Raw genomic sequence first — 19,102 nt, forward strand, 5'->3', positions numbered from 1 at the left:
TAAGTTACTCGTCCAAAGTGAACTAAAATCGCCACGTTGCCCTACACATTGTGCGACACGTGGTGCACATGCAAGAAGTCGACGAGGAAGACAGGATAACATAATACTGTCCGAAGGAGTGAGACATGCTGTTTTCAGTTACTCTTCGTTTTCCCTTGGTAGTGAAAAATGGGTCGTGGTTGAGCCCTTGGGGTTGAGAAGAATTACGATGCAATTAGCACCTCAATGCCGTTAATCATGCAAAAAACAATTTAACGTATGAAATGTTGAAAATAAAAAAACTTCATGATAGTAAATTAAGTATCCTAAATAAAACATTCATGCATAAGTGCAATAGAAAGAGAGCAAAAGATGAAGAACTTACCCTATTTCGAATTTCATCAGAAAATAAATTGATGATGATTCATATTTTTTTCCCTTGGTAAAGCAGCACAACTTTGTCGAATAAAGGAGAGCATGGGAAGCAGGAGAATCCTAATTATGTTTTAATTTACCATTTTTATTTTTAACTTAAAAATAATAAAAATAACATATAGGCTTTCTACCCATTCGTTCTGGTTCAAAACTCTCCTCCTTCTCTAAATATTGTAATAGTTTTAAAATTTCCTTCCATTAATAATATGGTTGTTTTATTGGCATCCCATATATTGATAAATACACCCCACATAAAATTTAAATATCAAATGCTTTGTATGCTCTAATATGAAATGACTTACATGCCCTAATTCTTATTTCTCTCACCACTTTGGTTTTTGGGTTATTCTAATCATCCAATTCTAAAAATTTGCCAACAATTTCATCCGGGTTTTGTTCAAGTTGATTAAAAAACCTGTTTAATTTTTGGGAAATTTTGGTGTTTGAATATGTGGGGTGCTGTAAAAAACGGTGACATAAAATTTGGGGTTGTTGCAAGCACTATGTATTGGACCATGTTAATGGAGCGTTCATGCATACAAAAAAGACAAGCCTCAATTTTTCTGCCCAGAAGCTGCTTTTCTCAGAGAAAGGGTTTTCAGGAGCCCTTGAGATGAGCAGCTTCTTAGTGCATTGCCTCCTGAGAGTTGCAATTTTAGAGTTGCATTTCTCGTTTTGAAATTGGTTTCTCCTCGGATATACTCTAGTATGATAGCAAGTGGGGTGTGAGGGTAATTTGGGTGAGTAAATGGGATGTATTAAGATAATGTTTTGTTTAAAAAGTAAGTGTAGGGTTTTTTCGGTATGTGAGATGTAAAAAGTAATTTGTGAAGTGCTAATAAAAAAAAAATCTTAAAATAATAATTTAAAAAAAAATCCCATAAGATAAGAACTGAAAAAGCCCACAGCAAGCACGCATTAGCTGTTCTGTGGCACAATCGCAAATTTCCGAATCCAGCTAGAAGCGCCACGACGCAACTAGAAAATCGCCACATCATCACATAAATATCTAGAGGAAGGTTATAAATATCTGTCACAGGCTCACAGCGAGCAGTCTCAAAGAATTCTGGATTCGATCAACTTGGAAGCTTAAAGAGCAGCAAAGCGCAAAAAGCAACCACCAAAAAAAGGCAGAAATTACAGTCGACCGGAAGGAGAAAACGCTAAAACGCGTCTGAAATTGTCGTATAGATTCGAGAAAGTCGAAGACTGCGGTGCCAATCGGGAAGTTTGTGACGACTCAGGAGATTCCGAGGTTGGTTGAGTTTTGAGCCGTTTTGATTTCGTTTCCTTTTTGCTTGATGAAATTGTCTGTTTCGTTTCTCGATTAGGGATTGTGTATCTGTTTTCTAAATTGATGTTTTAACGGCGGACTTGGGACCCAAGAAAGCTCAGAGTCCTGGTTCAATTTTGATTTGGTGTATTTGGGTCTTCGTGCTTGTGTGATTGGAACCGCAATTTGCTTTGGAGAATTTTTGTACCGAGTTCTTAATTGGAATTTGGTTCGTGTTCACCGCAGATTGTGCATAATAGAGGAGTAATGGGAGCGTATGATCAAGGCGCTAACATGTCATCTCTGCCCTTGGATTCTTCAAGGAAGAGGAAGACGCGGAGTAGGCGAGATGGGAACTCTGTTGCTGAGACACTAGAAAAGTGGAAAGAGTACAATAAGAAACTGGAATCGGGTAATAACGAGGGGAAAACGCGTAAAGTGCCCGCCAAGGGGTCGAAGAAAGGCTGTATGAAAGGCAAGGGAGGGCCTGAGAATGCACGTTGCAATTACAGAGGTGTGAGGCAAAGGACTTGGGGCAAGTGGGTCGCCGAGATTCGGGAGCCAGACAGGGGAAGCAGGCTTTGGTTAGGTACTTTTCCCACTGCCATTGATGCTGCCCTTGCGTATGATGAGGCTGCCAAGGCCATGTATGGTGCTGGTGCTCGCCTCAACCTCCCGCATGCGGCCAATTATCATCCATCGTCTTCACTGGAGACTTCTTCAGTTGCAACACCATCAGGGTCTTCTGCAGTGGCAACTCCAGGATGCTCTACTCCCACTTCAACCTCAAGTCGCTCTGAGGTTTGTGGAGACGAGGATTCCAAGCCTTTTCTTAATGTGAAAAACGAGGATGGTGAGGGCGAATCAAGGATGTATCCGTGGTCTACTGCGGTCCCTCAAGCCAGTGGTATGGTGAAGCCAGAAATCATTGAGGATTTCACCATGGATTATCTTCGTAATAATCAACAACAACCTGTCGTCAAACCGGAAGCAGGAGTTGAGGATCATAATTGGAATGGCGGAGATGGTTTTATTGGGGATTATTCGGAGAACTTCACAACCGACGAGTTGTTTGATATGGATGAGATGTTTGATGTAAATGAGCTGTTGATGCCTTCAGATGATATTTCCCTTTGCAATTCAGGATCGGAGCAAGTTTGGAGAGCTGACGTTGGTCAGTCGGGCATGGAGACTCTCAGCAGTGAGAGGCCATCAAATTTGTTGTACCAGCTGCAGTTTCCAGACGCCAAGCTGCTCGGGAGTCTGCAGCACATGGAGCATGCCCCATTGAACTTCGAATACGGTTTTGATTTCAAGAAGCAAGAAAAGGAAGGGAGTAATCATACCGGCCAAGATGATCAAGGGTACTTCAATCTGGGGTTGTCCGACTTAGATTGGGGAGGATTCACAGGAGGAATAACACAATCCGGAGATGGAGGTTACAACTATTCGATGGAAATGTGAAGGCCAAGTTGGGTGGGGGATCTATTAGTCTTTCCCATGACTTCGCTGTAATCCGCTCCCGGATTTTACCAAATCCCCGGATTCCGAAAGCAAAGAAACAGATTGTGGTGTTGATGAACTGCCCTTGTGCTTGATTTCAATTTTGTTTTGGAGATTTTGAGCTATGGTACAGGTATGTTATACATGCCTTGCCATTCTATGCCGTTCTATGTTGAAGGGTTGATGGACAACTTGGCAATGCTATACATACATATATATATATATATATATATATATATATATATATGTACATATTAACTAAAAATTCTTTCATTGTAGAATGTAGATAGGAGGAAGAAAAAGGAACTTGAAAATAGTTGAAACATCATAGTCATGGGAAATACAGACTTTTTGTGCTTTTTTTACTCTTCTGTGGCTGTTATCTTCTTCTTCTTGTCCTGTTTTCTGTTTATACTACGGAATTGAGCTTGTGAATAGTTGGTGTCAGTTCCCCTTTCTGGTATACGATTGAGTTTTCAATGGTGCTGTGCCTGTAACAATAGTGCTTTCAGGCTGAACCGCTTAACATAGCTTTTCAGAACATTCGAATTGATACCTTTTTTTTTAATGATAGAATTGATAATGATCTTGGTACTTCTAAGATCATCTCCAACCCTTTGAGTAAAACCTAAAATTTTTAGTCTAGAAAATTTAGGTTTTAATCTAGAAACAACTTTTCTGCTCCAACTCTTCAGACCTAAATTTTTTTACCCCGATATTATTAAAGAATAAATTTAGGTTAATTTTTTCTTTTAAGTACTTTAAAAAAAAAAATTATGTACACTATCTTTATTTAATTTTATGAACATTTTAACATAAAAATATTTAAATTCCGATAAATATTGAAAAATCATTAAATTTGGGTGAATTTTGAGTTAAATAATTTTTTTAATTATTTTACCCGTTAAATTTAAATTTGGGCCGTTATATATTTTTTTATACCTTTGGATTTTATCATATTAGATATCAGTCGTTGGATTTAATAAATGTATAAATATAAAATAAACAAAACAAAAATTTGAACGTGGACCGTTGGATGAACCAACGACCCATTTAAAAAAAAAGAGTCGTTAGGCTCATGATAATCTTGGGAGGAATTTGAGTTTTGTTTAGGTTTTAGCACTTGACTCGGTTTTAGAACTAGGGTTAGAGAGATTTTTTTTTTTTTTTTTTTTTTTTTTTGGGGTGTGGGGGGGGGGGGGTGGTGAGGAATAGAAGGGAAAATTCAGGACTTACTCCAAGGGTTTGAGTTGGTCTAACAAGAGTGCTTTTGCGTAAACCGCTTGTTTTTGCTTCCGTTCTGAAGTTTTTCATTGTGGAATATGGATCGATGCAAGTGTGAAGTTGAATTTGATTTGTGTTCAACACAGCTTTTATTGGAAACTAATAGGAGGAAGACAAACACGATGCCTTGACTTCTGTTTTTGGTTAAAATCCTATGGAATTATTTGAGAGATCTTTAATTTGAGCACAAACAAAACGTTATTTGTAATAAGACCCACACCATCATGTACTAGCCGCATGTGTTGATGGGGTATAGAGAGATAATGCAAATGATAATACAAATAGATTATAAGTATAACATCACTCATCAAGTTATTTACAAGTTTTACGAAATACGAATCAAACGTAACACCCAAAAACAAACAACAGTAGGAGGGTAAGCCTAAACCATCAAAATAACCAAAAATAAGAGCAACAAATCCTATCGAGGAAAAGATGGATGCATTAAAAATGGGTAAATTGCATAAAACTATTTCAACTATGGGTTAAACTACAATCTCATAGCTTATTTTTAAACATTGCAATATCATACATCAACTTATGAACCAAATAACAAATTTTTGCACACACCTCAAACTGTGATTATTTTGTAAAGAGAAACAAGTCCTTGCGTATGAGGAGCCAATTATTTTTCCCCCAACTGAAGCCCCGTCCTATTTATTGAATTCTTCAAAGACAACTAAAAACAATGAAGTTGTAAGAACAGTACCATCTGCCACGTGAAGGGGAGTGGGTTTGAAAATTTGAAGACAATCAAGTTGCTGGAAGTGGGTGGAAAATTAGGAAGAAAAAAAAAAGAAAGAAAGGACAAAAAGTAAAGTTCAGACGCATGGAATCACGCTAAAAGTCGTAGGTAAATTAAAATGGAGAAGTCGCAACTACTTGGAAGGTGAGAAGAAGATAGCAGAAATTGAAGTTTGAGCAGCCTGCAGGTGATAAAATAGAACCTAGTTGAGTTGATGGTGCATTTGGGACAGGATTATTTACTCAACTAGCCACCAAAATAATAGGCCAAATAGTTCCTCTCTGTGGGCGTGCAGCAGTTTCAGATTTTAAACCATTTGAGATAAATTTATCTTGGTTGGTAGTTTATAAGAAAATAATATTACGTAATTTACAATTCTTTGATAAAAAAAAATAGGCAATTTATAGTTTGGTGAAACCTCAAATAATTAAAGAAAGAGATTAGGAACATGTTTGAAAATAATAGAGTTTTGGAATGTCTAGAACTAACAAAAGAAAACTCTTTTTACAGACAACGAAATGCGATTTTGAATGCTAAAATTTTTTTTTTTTGTGTTCTTTTGCAGAGGGTTAAGAAATTGAGGTCTATTGTAAAACTAATTTGATAATATGGAGAATACTTTTCTTCTTTTTTTTTTCTTAAAAAAGAGACCAGCTGGTGGTTTCAACATGGCAATCCATCATTCAGGGGACATGGAAGACTCACAGAGGCATTTCATCCACCTTCTGATCACCTTCGTGCAATTCACCAACGCCAGCTAGGAATCAAACCCAGGACATGCTATATGAAATACCAGCCTGAGATTCGTCCCCAACCATTGGACCACCCCTTGGTGGTTGCAATATGGGAAGTACTAGCCCAATTACTTATAAGCAAATATTTGGTCCCTCCTTTACCTAATGTAAGATTTATACTCTCTACAAATGTGCTTCATTATTATTCATAAAATATATCCGAGTACTACTCAATGGAGCACTTGAATTTTAATAAAAATGTAGTATGTCGTGATTTCATAAAAAAGCTTCTAACAAAAAACTTATTATGTCAATCCAAATTATGTTATGACCTTTTTTTATAGGAAATATGATGAATCTAGCTACAAACATGGATAAATCTAGTACTAAACTAAAAAAAATAAAAAATAAGTTTATATTATCAGTTGTAAACCGAACATTTCCATACGTAGCTAGATGAAGCAGCAGATGCTAAGTACTGATACGAAATTAAAAGTTATTGGTGGATAATGTTGTGTGGATTTAGATGATGAAATTTGCTGCCGGTCAATACGGATGTCGATTAGTAGTGGATAGTTGAATTCAGTAAAAGGGACCTTCATTGGTGGAGGTTCTAAAGATGATCTGATAGATAAGTTTAGTGAAGGTGGTGAATATGTCATATACCCAATATAATGGCGATGATAATTCGAAAAGTATCTTCACACAAGTAATAATACAAGAAATGTTAGATAAGGATTATATACTTGCAAGTAAAATTATGTTGGAAAATGCTTCTCTTTTTCTTAAAAAATGATGAAAAATGTTTCAGAATTCAATTCCTTTGCTAATTCTATACATCCACCTAATTGTTTTGCTAATCCCCAACTTTAGAGAAAAAAAATGGTTTTGATTAACATAATCGAAATATATTTTCTTCATCTGATTAATTGACATATGAGTTACAAGTTATAACATAACCAAAAATTGTTTGCTAAACCAAAGTAGATGTGTCACTTAACAATATAACTCGAAAGTATGAGTTCAGTGTAGTATCTATAAAAAAGAGACGTAAATTAAGGTTGACAAAATAATTAAGAAGGAAAAATGTACAATGAAAAGAAATCTTGAATTAAATAACAAAAAAATCCTAAAACACAGAGATTGCGTTCCATCTTCAAGCTACATTTGCAATTTTGTTAAATTTTATTCGCTTTTGTAACCGAATTAAGGTGCAACGAGGTACACTAAGAGAGAGTGGGGACTTCAAACTTACAAGATGTTGAAGAGGTAAAATCAAATCATTAAATCCAGTTATTTCTCCATTTCTCCTCCTTTTTGGTACTTGTAAATGAAAGAACTTCTCTTAGCAAATTTAGTCAATTGATTAACACTATACCGTCGAACTTTCTTGTTTTTTTTTTTTCTTAATATAAAAAAAATTAGCATTATGGTATTGTAAGTTTGCACAATGCCTGACTTTAACTTATAGACTAGTAGTATTACTGTATTAGTATAACTGTCCAGCCTATTTCTTTGTTTAAGAAATTAAGTTTCTAAGTTTGACTCCTAATAATATTGTATGAAAAGACTAAATTGCATTGGATGAAGAAATAGCTAAGATAAAAAAAAAAAAATGGAAGCATATAAAATTCGGCATGCACGATACAATATGCTTGAATCATCTTTTCTAACGGTTGATAGGCACTCGTTTTAGAAGAGTTTATAAATCCTACTTTACATAGAAAATTATATATAGATATATATATATATATATACATGTATATATATAAATTAAATTAAAGAGGCCATTGTGTGGGGGTGGGGTAATTGGATCACCTAATAAAAGTTTAACAGAAAAGTGCAAGGTTGAATACAGAAGAATCAACAAGCAATTTAAAAAAAATGTTTAGAATAAAGAAAAAGAACAAGAAATTAGTTATATAAAAAAAACAAGTGGCAAAAGTTGTAGTTGGAAATCAAGAAAATGGATAAATAAATAAACCAAGTCCAAAGAAAATAGTTGCAAGTTGAGCATCCACTTGCGAGGCCGGCGTAATGTTTGTGATCAACATCATCACTCCCTCCAACCCCAATCCCTATTTCTGTCTCTTCGATACATTTAGAACATGATCGTGTCATGTAACTCATGTTAATATTATTTCACTCAAATTACCGTGTTAATATGTTATTTTTTAGTCTACCATCAAAATAATAGAGCATATCAATTATGTCTTCGATTGAAGTAATAAGACATACAAATTATGTTATCAATCAAAATAGTAAAACATATCAATTATAACATGTAAAATAGTACAAAACGTAACTTGTTCGCAGTATTCATAAAAATTTCTCCCTCACTCTTATCTCTTTTTGTCCGAGGAAACAGCAAAAAATAATCCAAGTGGAACTCATCGCCAGCTTAAACAACTAATACCCTCTCTCTCTCTCTCTCTCTCTCTCTCTCTCTCTCCCTCCCTCCCTCCCTCCCAATGCTGCCCCCCCCCCCCCCCCCCCATCTCTCTGCCCATAATATATAATGATCATATCTAAACTTTGAACCCAGCCCCTTGTCAACAAATGCATAGAGAGAAACACAACACCAAAAGCAAATGCCTTCACCAATCCAATTTCAAAGACCAATCAACCCTCCTAATTATCACCACCCCACAAACACAATCCACCCCAAACAATTCCAATCCCAGGCAGTCGCCGCCTCAGTCGACCTCACACGCCACCACTCCCTCGTGATGGCTCCCAACCAGTGCTGTTCTTCCGTCGTGCAATCCATCGAGGCACCCGTCCCGACTGTCTGGTCCGTCGTGCGGCGCTTCGACAACCCGCAAGCATACAAGCACTTCCTCAAGAGCTGCCACGTCATCGACGGAAACGGCGACGTGGGCACGCTCCGGGAGGTCCACGTGGTGTCGGGACTACCAGCGGGGTCCAGCACGGAGCGCCTTGAGATTCTGGACGATGAGCGGCACGTGATCAGCTTCAGCGTGGTGGGCGGGGACCATCGGCTGACGAACTACCGGTCCGTTACCACACTGCACGACTCGCCCAACGGAGTGGGGACCGTCGTTGTCGAGTCGTACGTGGTGGACGTACCGCCGGGGAACACGAAAGAGGAGACGTGCGTGTTTGTGGACACAATTGTGCGTTGCAACTTGCAGTCGTTGGCTCAGATCGCGGAGAGTATGGCCAATAAGCCCACCACCAAGAAACCCTCATGAAATTTTTCACGTTTCATGATTCTTTTTTTTTCCTTTCTCTAAGGCTCGATCTCTGCAGCTGGTTGAAAAATGGTCAAAGCTTGTTGTATGATATTGTGTATATTAATGCATGTTATAAATTACCTCCTTAATTTCCTTTACCATGTGATCTCAGATTGTTCAATCGATCTACATAACATTATTATGTTTGAATAGGCACTTTATGCAAAGGGGTTTTCATTTTCTTTTTTAAAAAAATAGGGATAGGTGTGGGACTCACTTCACATTAAATTTTAACAATTCGAATCATCTATTTTGTAAGTCTTGATTCATAGATCATTCTTGTAAAAATTCAATTCAATCGGAAATCATTTGCCTATTTAATTATCAAGATAAAATTTCATTGTTTTTTATATGACAAAGTATTCGTTAATTTTTTTTAACCCAATTAGATGTCTTAAATATTTTTGATTTGGCTAATATTTTGCAAAGATGATCTATGTGGTGCAACTTAAAAAATAGATTGTTCGGATTATTAAAATTCCATGTGATTTGGACCCCGTAACTAATCTCTATTTAAAAAAAAAAAGAAAAAAATAGGAATCCCTTCCCTTAAAGGCTTCTTATGTTTGAAATATCATCTTATTATTTCATAAACTATGTCCAATTTCACGGTGCATTCATCCTTCTAATTTCTCTTGTTTCCTTTGTGTTTTGTTTTTTTCATTTCTTTAAATGAGAAATAGTTTGCTTATGTAAGTTCTATATATTCCACTCAATACTACGGTTTGGTGGTATTCCTCTTCACTTGGACGCGAGAGGTCTTAAGTTCGAATCTCGTGGATGACGAATTCGATACCAAATTAGGCTGCCCATTGTGTGACTTCGCCGAATTCCCCCTCCCCTTAGTGTAAAAATATCGATGTACTAAAAAAAATGTAAGTTATATATATAGACCCTTTATGCAAAGGGATCCCTATTTTTTTTTTTGAAAAAAAAAAAGAGAATTAAGTGTGGGGCTCACTCCACATCGAATTTTAACGATTTGAATTGTCTATTTTGTAAGTCTTGATTCATAGATCATTCTTGCAAAAATTCAATTCAATCCGAAACCATTTGCCTATTTAATTATCAAGATCAAATTGCATTGTTTCTTATATAATAAAGTGTTCGTTCAATTCTTTGAACACAATTAGATGTCTTAAATATTTCTAATTTGGCTAATATTTTGCAATGATGATCTATGAGGTACAACTTGAAAATAAATGGTTCAGATTGTTAAAGTTTGATGCGATGTGGACCCCACAATTAATCCCCATTTTTATAAAAAAATGGAGATCCCTTCCCTTAAAGGATTCATATATATATATATATATAGGGAATTGTTATTGGCATTCCAAAAATCTCATTCTATACTTCAAACTTTCTATCTTTGGAAAGAAAAATACACTTGTGAGGAGTGTAGAATGAGATTATATTATTTATATTAAAAGACTATGTTAACAAAATTAATTAGAACTTTTCTACGACTTTGTCCATTGTTTGTTTCTTCAATGTTTACTCTTACTGTTTCTCTATATTGTATTATATATGAAGTCTTTAAAATGTATGTATTGTATTATATATATGAAGTCTTATAATGTATGTTATAGGGTAAATGTGGAACTTGAGGACTAACCCTGGTTCCATTGAGGTTCTCTCTTCAGCTAATTCCGATGAAATGGAAACAACTATAGCAGATTGATCCCAGATAATAATAATATAGTATGCATATTTCTGAATTATATGTATATATAACTAATATATGACCTCTCTATTTCGAATCCACTTGAAACATCAAACAGGTTTTTTCAATAAAATCTCTTCAAACAGCCGAAGGATTTTTTGTTAAAAGAAAGAGTATATGATCTCTGTCTATACAGCTAATGAGCTTCGGATACGTTTCTTTCCGTAAGCTAGTACTGTACACTATTATTAAAAAATGAAAGTTGGCTAAGAAATTGACTAATCCTTCTTCTCATATGTCATATATATCCGCAATGCCGATGAGATAACTGCTGTAAAGTGTGAAGATTCGCAACAATATTGCACTGGCACCGATGTGCAGAGACAGATAGTACTGTAAGTACAAGCAGAACAAGGTTAAAGTTAATGAATTACAATGTAGCTTCTATAAGAATCTTGATGCATGGGGGTGACCATGGCCAATTGTTATAAAGAACACGATTTTTTGTTACAGTTTTACTTACTGAACATAGTAGATAAGAAGAAACAGTGCAATCCAGAAAGTGAGTACGTAGGACCTGCAAGAGGAGAATCGAAGGCTCGAAGGACCAATTATTTTATCAAAAATGTTATTTTTATCATTTAGTTGTACCACTACTTGTGCTATTTCTTAAATAGAGATGGAAACCACATGAGTTAACGGGATTCACTTTTATTAGAAAGATGATATAACTAGATAGTAAGTATAGCATACTCTTTATTTTATTGATACTAGCATGTTATATATATGGTACATATTACGAAATCAATCCTGAAATTCTTTTAACAAACAATATTATACATGTGAGAAAGCATTACTTCAAAAAATAGTAATATAGTAAAATTCCGAATGGTCATATAAAAAATCAAAATAACTTTAATGAACATATTTCGACATTTTGGTTTGCCTACATGATTATTTTTCAATAACGATGACACAATAATAACATAACGACAACACAATGATAATATAATGACGACATAATAAACATGAATCATTTCCTACTATGAAATATCAAAATATGTTTATTATAGTTATTTCTCTTATCAAAATACTTAAATAGTAATTGTTCTACCATACACATACTCCGTCACTTAGATCCCTCAACAAAGTAATGGATCTAACGACTTTAAGTACCCAAGTGTGCCATACTCCAGACCCTATAAATAGATATGGTGTACATATGTACATGCATTACCTACCAAAAAAAATTTACATGCATCCATTACTTGTTAAATTGATAAAAATAAAAATAAAAATAAAAAAACAATGAAAAAGTTTTTTTTTTTTTTTTTTAATATAAAGGAAATGGAAAATTTAGAAATTGGACTAAGAAGATAGCACCTTGAAAAAACAGTCTTTTTTAAAAAAAAAAATAAATCAAGCTAACTTCTAAAACTTGATTAAAAAAAAACACTTCTTTCTTTACTTGTTGTATTTATAAGTTAATACTCATTCATATTAAATGCCATAGGGTTTTTAGACATGATTGAATGAGAAGGGAAAAAAATATATGGGGAGGGGCACTCAAGAACTAAAGTTGATTTTGCAACTATTTAAGAAAATCAATATAAGATTTTTTAAAAGACAAAAAAAGGTGAGGAAGCATGTGCCCTCTGATCCTATGCTCCTGACTCCCTAAAGATGTGTACGGATAATGCTATGAAGATTAAATGTGTAAATTAAATGACATAGAAGTTGATAATTGAATATTACTTAAGTGTTAATTAACATGGTTATTTCATATTGGTAACACATCATTTAGTTTTCAAATTTAGTTTACAAATTTGATCATCCTAACATTACTCAAGATACATATGATCTGATTATAAAAATTATATGATTTCATTTATTTTTTTTTGTTTTTTGAACGAATATGATTTCATTATGTATGTCATTTTTTTTAATAAAAAATATACTTGCTTTCCGTGTCTTACCATATCTTGAGGATCTAGTTGGCATTGTTTATTTTTAAGTAAGACGTACTACTAATTCATTTCAAATCTGACGTGTTATGTTTTATCGTCTTCGATCTTATATTTTTACATAGAAGCACAGGTACGGAGCTTTTCAATATCGTATCATGTTGTGCTAAAGTGGTAATTGGCGATGTTGGGGAATCAATATTCGGTGCATTGGATTGCAACTTGACTTAAACAACGATCAAGTTGGTTTGGGAAGCAAAAGTAAGTTGCAAGTTTTTCCTCCCTTTTATTATATAAATTCTACCCTACATACGTTGTGTGTTGGAAGAGATATATAATCTCCATTAGCTGGCTGCAAGTTGATTAGCAAGTTGGCAAGGAGGCAATTAATGTTCCATCTTGTTTACAAAATCAAAGCCACCCATTACCTCATCACTTACGAGAGATTTTTTGAGAAGATCGAAATACAGAATGATACACTACGTGTCATTATATAAATAATGTGATATGTGTGTTAAAAAGTTAATAACTTAAATATTAAAAATTTTCATCACTTGTATAAAAACACGTGAAATACCACTCGTATTCCAATCACAGTAAAAAATTTCTCATCACGTAAGTGCGTGCGTGTCCCATGACTAATTTGACACGGTCAACCAAAACTCTAATATTTTGGTTGAAATTTCCTTCAACCAACCCTTGTCTAAGGGTCCAAAAGACCGCTATATAAATATAGCAAGTTTAATTTCCATGATCAATGTAAGACCACTCCAAAAATTGTAAACAATATCAACTCAGAAGTTTAGAGATCTCATATCCGAATGTTCCTTTTCGATAAATATAAAAACAGCTTACGACGGACCACAAACTTTATAATTTTCTAGCTTGTAGGTGGTCTTCAATTTCCATTTTAGTCAATAGCTATATATTGAACGTACACATATATACACTATTAAAGGTACAGAAGAAAGTGTGTTTGTATATATCTATGCTGAAATTTGTCTTAGGGTTTAGAAAATTTATCCGAGTAATAAATAACATAGCTAGTGATGATCTGAATTACAAGATCGAATTTTTATGTGCGTATATAAATGAATGGCTTTCTGCTTGTCCTTCCTCAATTTTTGGAGACTTTTCCACTAATTATGCAAGAACATTATCAAAGCAATTGATGTTTAAATTGTCCCTTAAATTATGTGGTGTTTTCCACTAAGCAAAGATTTCGGGTCCCAAAATACTCTTTAATCTTTTATTTTGATGAGTACTACTTTTGGTGATTAGAGTGCACGATTTGTATTATGTCATCAGCTTTATATATATGTAATGCTTCACAAATATATTTTTATGGGAAATTGGTTAAATTAAAGAATGCCGGAGATAATCTCAAATGTTAAACTGATCAATTTAATTATTTACTATATTTTTCGGAAGTATAATCTAACATCACCCGCATGAGCATTTTTTACTAAGTCAAGGGATAGAAAAGTTTGGCAAATAGAAGCTCATTCCAAGTATCTTGAAGGCCAGGCAAGCACCAATGCACACAGTCGGCATAGCTAATAGGGTTTGCTAATTGTTCTGGGGACAGCCGGCTCCACTGCTTCTTGTATACTGATGTGTGCATTTTTCCGATAGCTTGAGAGTTGGGTGATGTTGAGAAAGGTAATGGGCACCTTTGATTTATTGAACACCTCTCCTATGATCTGCATTATGTCATTCGTAGAATCTGAACCCTTGTAGTTAGGATCTTCACTCAAAGTGGTTTGATTGTAGTAGCTGCCTCCTCGGTCTCCTCTCCAGTCTGTGCTCCTCGCAAATATGTTTCTGTCATTTAATTTATGTCAAGTTTCTGACAAACTGTTAAGACTTCATTCGAACGGGGGAATTTGAAAAAAAATAAAATGATATGGTTTTAACAACGAGACTAAATTTGCTATAGAAGTTAGAAAGCATCGGATTGCATGCATTTGAGATAACTATATGCAAAGAAACATTTGAAGTTCAGTTTTTTTCTTTCTTTTCTATTGTTAGTCTTGGCATGTATATTATATCTTTGCAATGTTATCTAAATCCCTAGATTTGGAATCCCACCATCCCAACAGGCCCTTATTTGAATTATCTGGTATCTTGATAGGAATTAGGTGACAGGAAACATCATGGCTGATAATTTATATGTCTTAGCAACTCAACTTGACAACCACTCATCCCTTTCTAATTCGTATCAAAAATCAAATACAGTACTGGACATGTTTTATAGGAAAAACTGAAAATTTTGCATTTAATTATTGTTGTGTCTAAATTATCTTTATAAGGTGAACTGCCAATTTAGTTCCCGAATTATCACTTCAGTGAAAATTAGGTCTCTAAACTATTTTTTTTTAAGAAAAATCAGTCATTGAATTATAAAAATCTGCCACTTATATCCCTAATATTATATTCGAAACTACTATATTCAATTTTTCATCAATTTAAGCCACATTACTTGCATGTGATACACATTGGAGGGTAGATCAGTAGTTTTTCATAAAGAAATAGTGTATGAAGTTAACTTTGGAGGATAAATTGGTAGTTTTTCATAAATAAATAAAAAATAGTGTAAGTTAACTTTTGAGGGTAAATTAGACGTTAATTCGCAACCTATATGAAATATTAAAGGCTTATAAACAAGAAAATAATGGTATTACACTCTAACACGCTATTGTTAGGATGCAATGAGAATGGTGTTGCATCCCCCATTACTTAGTTGTGTTCCCGCTGCGCTAACTTTCTAACTTCGCCCTTGCTAGTAGTCGTATAAAAAGTTTATGCAAATGTTACTTTACCAAGAATGCAGAAAGGAAAAAAAATGCAGAATCATTTCCTATTCTATTTGTAGGCAAAAGAATTCTGCGTGCATTAGTAAATGGATGGTGATAGAAAAGAACTCACTTTCCATGAACAGGTGACATACTAGTGAAAAAGCCCCTCGTCTTCCCGGGATCCATGTTCATCATCACCCATCTTACCAAAATTTTCATCGCCATACGATATGCTTCCATGGTTGGCATCTCCACGACATTTTTCACCTCATCATCAAAGGACCCTAATCTGCGAATTAACAGCTTAAGCAATTAGACATATAATTAAGCAATGCAGGAAGAAAAGGTAAACTACTTAAACAAATAATTAAAATGCATAGTTTGTGAAAATTAAGGAGAGATATTGATGTGTGTACAAGATTTTAAACTTGAAGCGTGCAGTCATCCACCAGAGGTAGGTGTTAAACACTAATATGTCAACACCCTCCCAATGTTTTCATGCTTATTGATGGATCCTTTCCTTACAATCTTTTCAGATACCCTATGCACCACGGCATCATCTGAGTTTGATTCAAGAAGAAATGGTGCCCAATAGAACTCAATTGTGGCATTGTATTCCTGACAAAACTTGGAAAATAATAATGTCAAAGATTTCACAGAAGGTGCTCAGCGGTCCACTATTAATGAGTCAAGCACAGATATTGTTCCTGCCAACAACGAACTTGCGCGGGTGGAAAGCGCTTGTTTTGCGGCTCCGGCACTCTGAGCTAATATCACTCAATTTCACTACATGTTAGCTAGTTGGTGTGCGGTTTTATCACATGCAATTAAAAGTGAAACCACTCGAATATAAGTTATATTTTACATCATGCAACAAATGATTCAGTAAAACAGGAACAACTTTGTTCATTTGGTATGAAACAAAATAATGAAACACTTGATCACCTTGGCTATGAAAACAGTTCGTGAGTCTGAGTCGAAGGATTCCATAGCTTTCGCATAACTGGGGATAACTGAGCGGAGAAGGCAAATCATGGAAGCAAATTGACCCCGGTTTAGAGAATCTCCGACGAACATCATCCTCTACCCTCGTAGTGTCTCGAGCATCAAAGTGGCGTTGAAGCTGCAGGAATATGTTGCCACAAGGGTATTGTACATGTTACAATCAATAATCCAACATCAAGTTAACAAAAAATAATAATAATCCAACATCAAGAAACATAAATTATGGTTTATTAGCTCTTAAGTGACAAAAGTATACGGTTAGGGTCCAAACATTTGTGGGTATTTTGTAAGGTCTACAACTTTATAGGCTCACAACGGATTGGGCAGTTGACCCACATATTACAAAGAAAATAAGACTATGTAACTACTAATAAGATTTGATTTCTACGCACTTATTTTTATTTTTATATATTTTTATTTATTTTTATTTTTTGAATTGAAGAAACAAAAGAAAAAAAAAGTGGGAATCATTTCGCTTAAGTTCCTAGTAAAAATTGGAGAAAACGAGGAATTTGCGAGTTTTACCTCCAATGCAATGTTCTTTTCGAATATTGGGATTTTAATCGATTGTAAAATTGGGTTAATGACTAGTATGGGATGTCTCGCATTCAACTTAGATGTATATACAAGCTTTCGATACAAAATTGTTAATGTTGGTCGTGTAGTTTGGCTCAAATTACTTGCCCCTTCGTTAATATCCCCACACTACACCACAAAAGCTCATCAAGAATGCAAAAAATGCGTCATTTATTCAGTTCTAGGAGGCGAAAATTAAGTGTTCTTGATGGGGAGGTCCTTGTTTCCCCCAATTTAGGACTCAAATATATCGCAGGAACTGTGTACTTGTATCTTAAAGAAGAATAAAAAAAATATGTTGTATGAGATTACAATTGACCTTCCAAACCGTTTTGTTTCTCGGTGACGAGATTGTAAGTAGGGATCGAGAGAACTAGGAGAGTTCCCGTCGTACGATGCTTTTGTAAAGTGAAAAACCGGCTCAACTTTCCCAAATAACGCCGATTAAAACGACTTTTTTTATAGAGACTGAGCCACTAACCTGGGAAGATCGCAGTCGTGGGTCTGCCAACGCCATTTCTGGTACTTTTTCGGGCCGCCTGTGTTCATGGCAGGTCAGCTGCGGCTGAATGCACGGGCACTCCGATTCCTCGTAAAGCAACCGAGTCGACTCGTCAAAAATCCACCTCCCGCTGAACACGTCGCACTCTTGTAGGAGTTTGAGACCCTCTTATCCCACATTGGTCAACAATATTTTTTCACTAGCCTTTATATAGGCTTATTCCTTTTTCTTAGTAATTAGAACTTAGACCATTTGGAAATTGATTGAATGCTTGGGCCTTATGGTTGTGTGGATTAGGCTTGATGATTATACTATAATATTAATTAATTGTGTGGATTAGGCTTGATGATTATACTATAATATTAATATTAATTAATCAAGACAAGGGCCTTGGGGCCAAGGAATTAAAATTAATCTGATCAATTAGTTTTAATTTCGAATTAAGTTTTTAATTAAATTAATTAAAAACGTTTTGATTAATAGATACAACTCTTTGGAAAGAGGTGTATCTCTTTGGAAAGAGTTGTATAGCTTCAGATACATTCAAAAGGTGTTTGAAGAGGTATGAAAGAGCCTATATAACTAGAGTCCTCAGTTCCATCAGAAATCATCTTTTTTCTTCCCCATTGTCTTCCATACAAAATTTCCAGAGAGTAAATACACAAAGCAATTCGCTAGAGTTCTATAATCCAGTGCGGGTTATAGAATTAGGTAGTTGTATCCTGGTCGAGCAGACGTTGTAGAACCACAAGCACACAAGTAGGACGGAAATACTATTCGAATGACATAGCGTTTGCGCTAGCCTCTACCTTCAATCATTCAAGTTAGTATCATTTTAATTTTTTGTTACTATAACATAATTGCATTCTGTATTACAAGTATTTTTGAATAATAAAGTATAAGTATTTCGATTCTGTATTTTTGTTATTTTATTGTTTCTAAATTGTTCTCCAACAACCCTTCCTCGTTCTTACCTATGGTGAACGGCGGCAGCTCCTCCCTCTTCGTCTCTAACCCCATAATTCGGACGGCAGTGGGGCCGAGTTGAAGATCTACGTCGAAAATGCACGTCAAATCCTCGCCGAAGAAAAAGACGGCAAAGAGAAGCAAAGCGAACACTGTGAGGAGGTGGTGGGATACGCGACACTTCCGTACAACAGGACTTGGTGGCTTCATTTTTGTATGCATGGGCTTCTGGTGCTGTACCTTTTTATTTTTATTTTTATTTTTTTTATATTTTTGAATCTGTATATAATTAAGATTTTGCTTGTTAAGGGTTTAGAGGTCGTCGATGAAGAAAGAAGATAATGATTATATAGAAATAATATTTGATGTTTCTTAATAAGTCCCATTTTTTATGATACGCAATTTACATTATATTACA

At 35.0% G+C, this 19,102-nt stretch overlaps 1 protein-coding gene and 2 pseudogenes across 1 annotated transcript; 2 read left to right on the plus strand and 1 right to left on the minus strand.

The window, feature by feature from the left end:
- Positions 1-1,451: 1,451 nt before the first annotated feature.
- Positions 1,452-3,555, plus strand: LOC137721139 (dehydration-responsive element-binding protein 2A). The gene is made up of 2 exons (XM_068460251.2): positions 1,452-1,669; positions 1,934-3,555. The coding sequence occupies exon 2, from the start codon at positions 1,955-1,957 to the stop codon at positions 3,149-3,151; it is 1,197 nt and encodes a 398-aa protein (XP_068316352.2). The 5' UTR covers positions 1,452-1,669; positions 1,934-1,954; the 3' UTR covers positions 3,152-3,555.
- Positions 3,556-8,446: 4,891 nt separating this feature from the next.
- Positions 8,447-9,308, plus strand: LOC137721465 (abscisic acid receptor PYL4 pseudogene; annotated as a pseudogene).
- Positions 9,309-14,302: 4,994 nt separating this feature from the next.
- On the minus strand, positions 14,303-18,894 carry LOC148699019 (protein trichome birefringence-like 33; annotated as a pseudogene).
- Positions 18,895-19,102: the final 208 nt, after the last annotated feature.

Source organism: Pyrus communis, chromosome 1 (genome assembly GCF_041283825.1).
Source record: "Pyrus communis isolate YQ-2024b chromosome 1, ASM4128382v1, whole genome shotgun sequence".
Lineage (NCBI taxonomy): Eukaryota > Viridiplantae > Streptophyta > Magnoliopsida > Rosales > Rosaceae > Pyrus > Pyrus communis.

What these genes read in the sequence shown, in the direction of transcription:
- LOC137721139 (XM_068460251.2), top strand. Translation starts at nt 1,955, where the DNA reads ATGGGAGCGTATGATCAAGGCGCTAACATGTCATCTCTGCCCTTGGAT.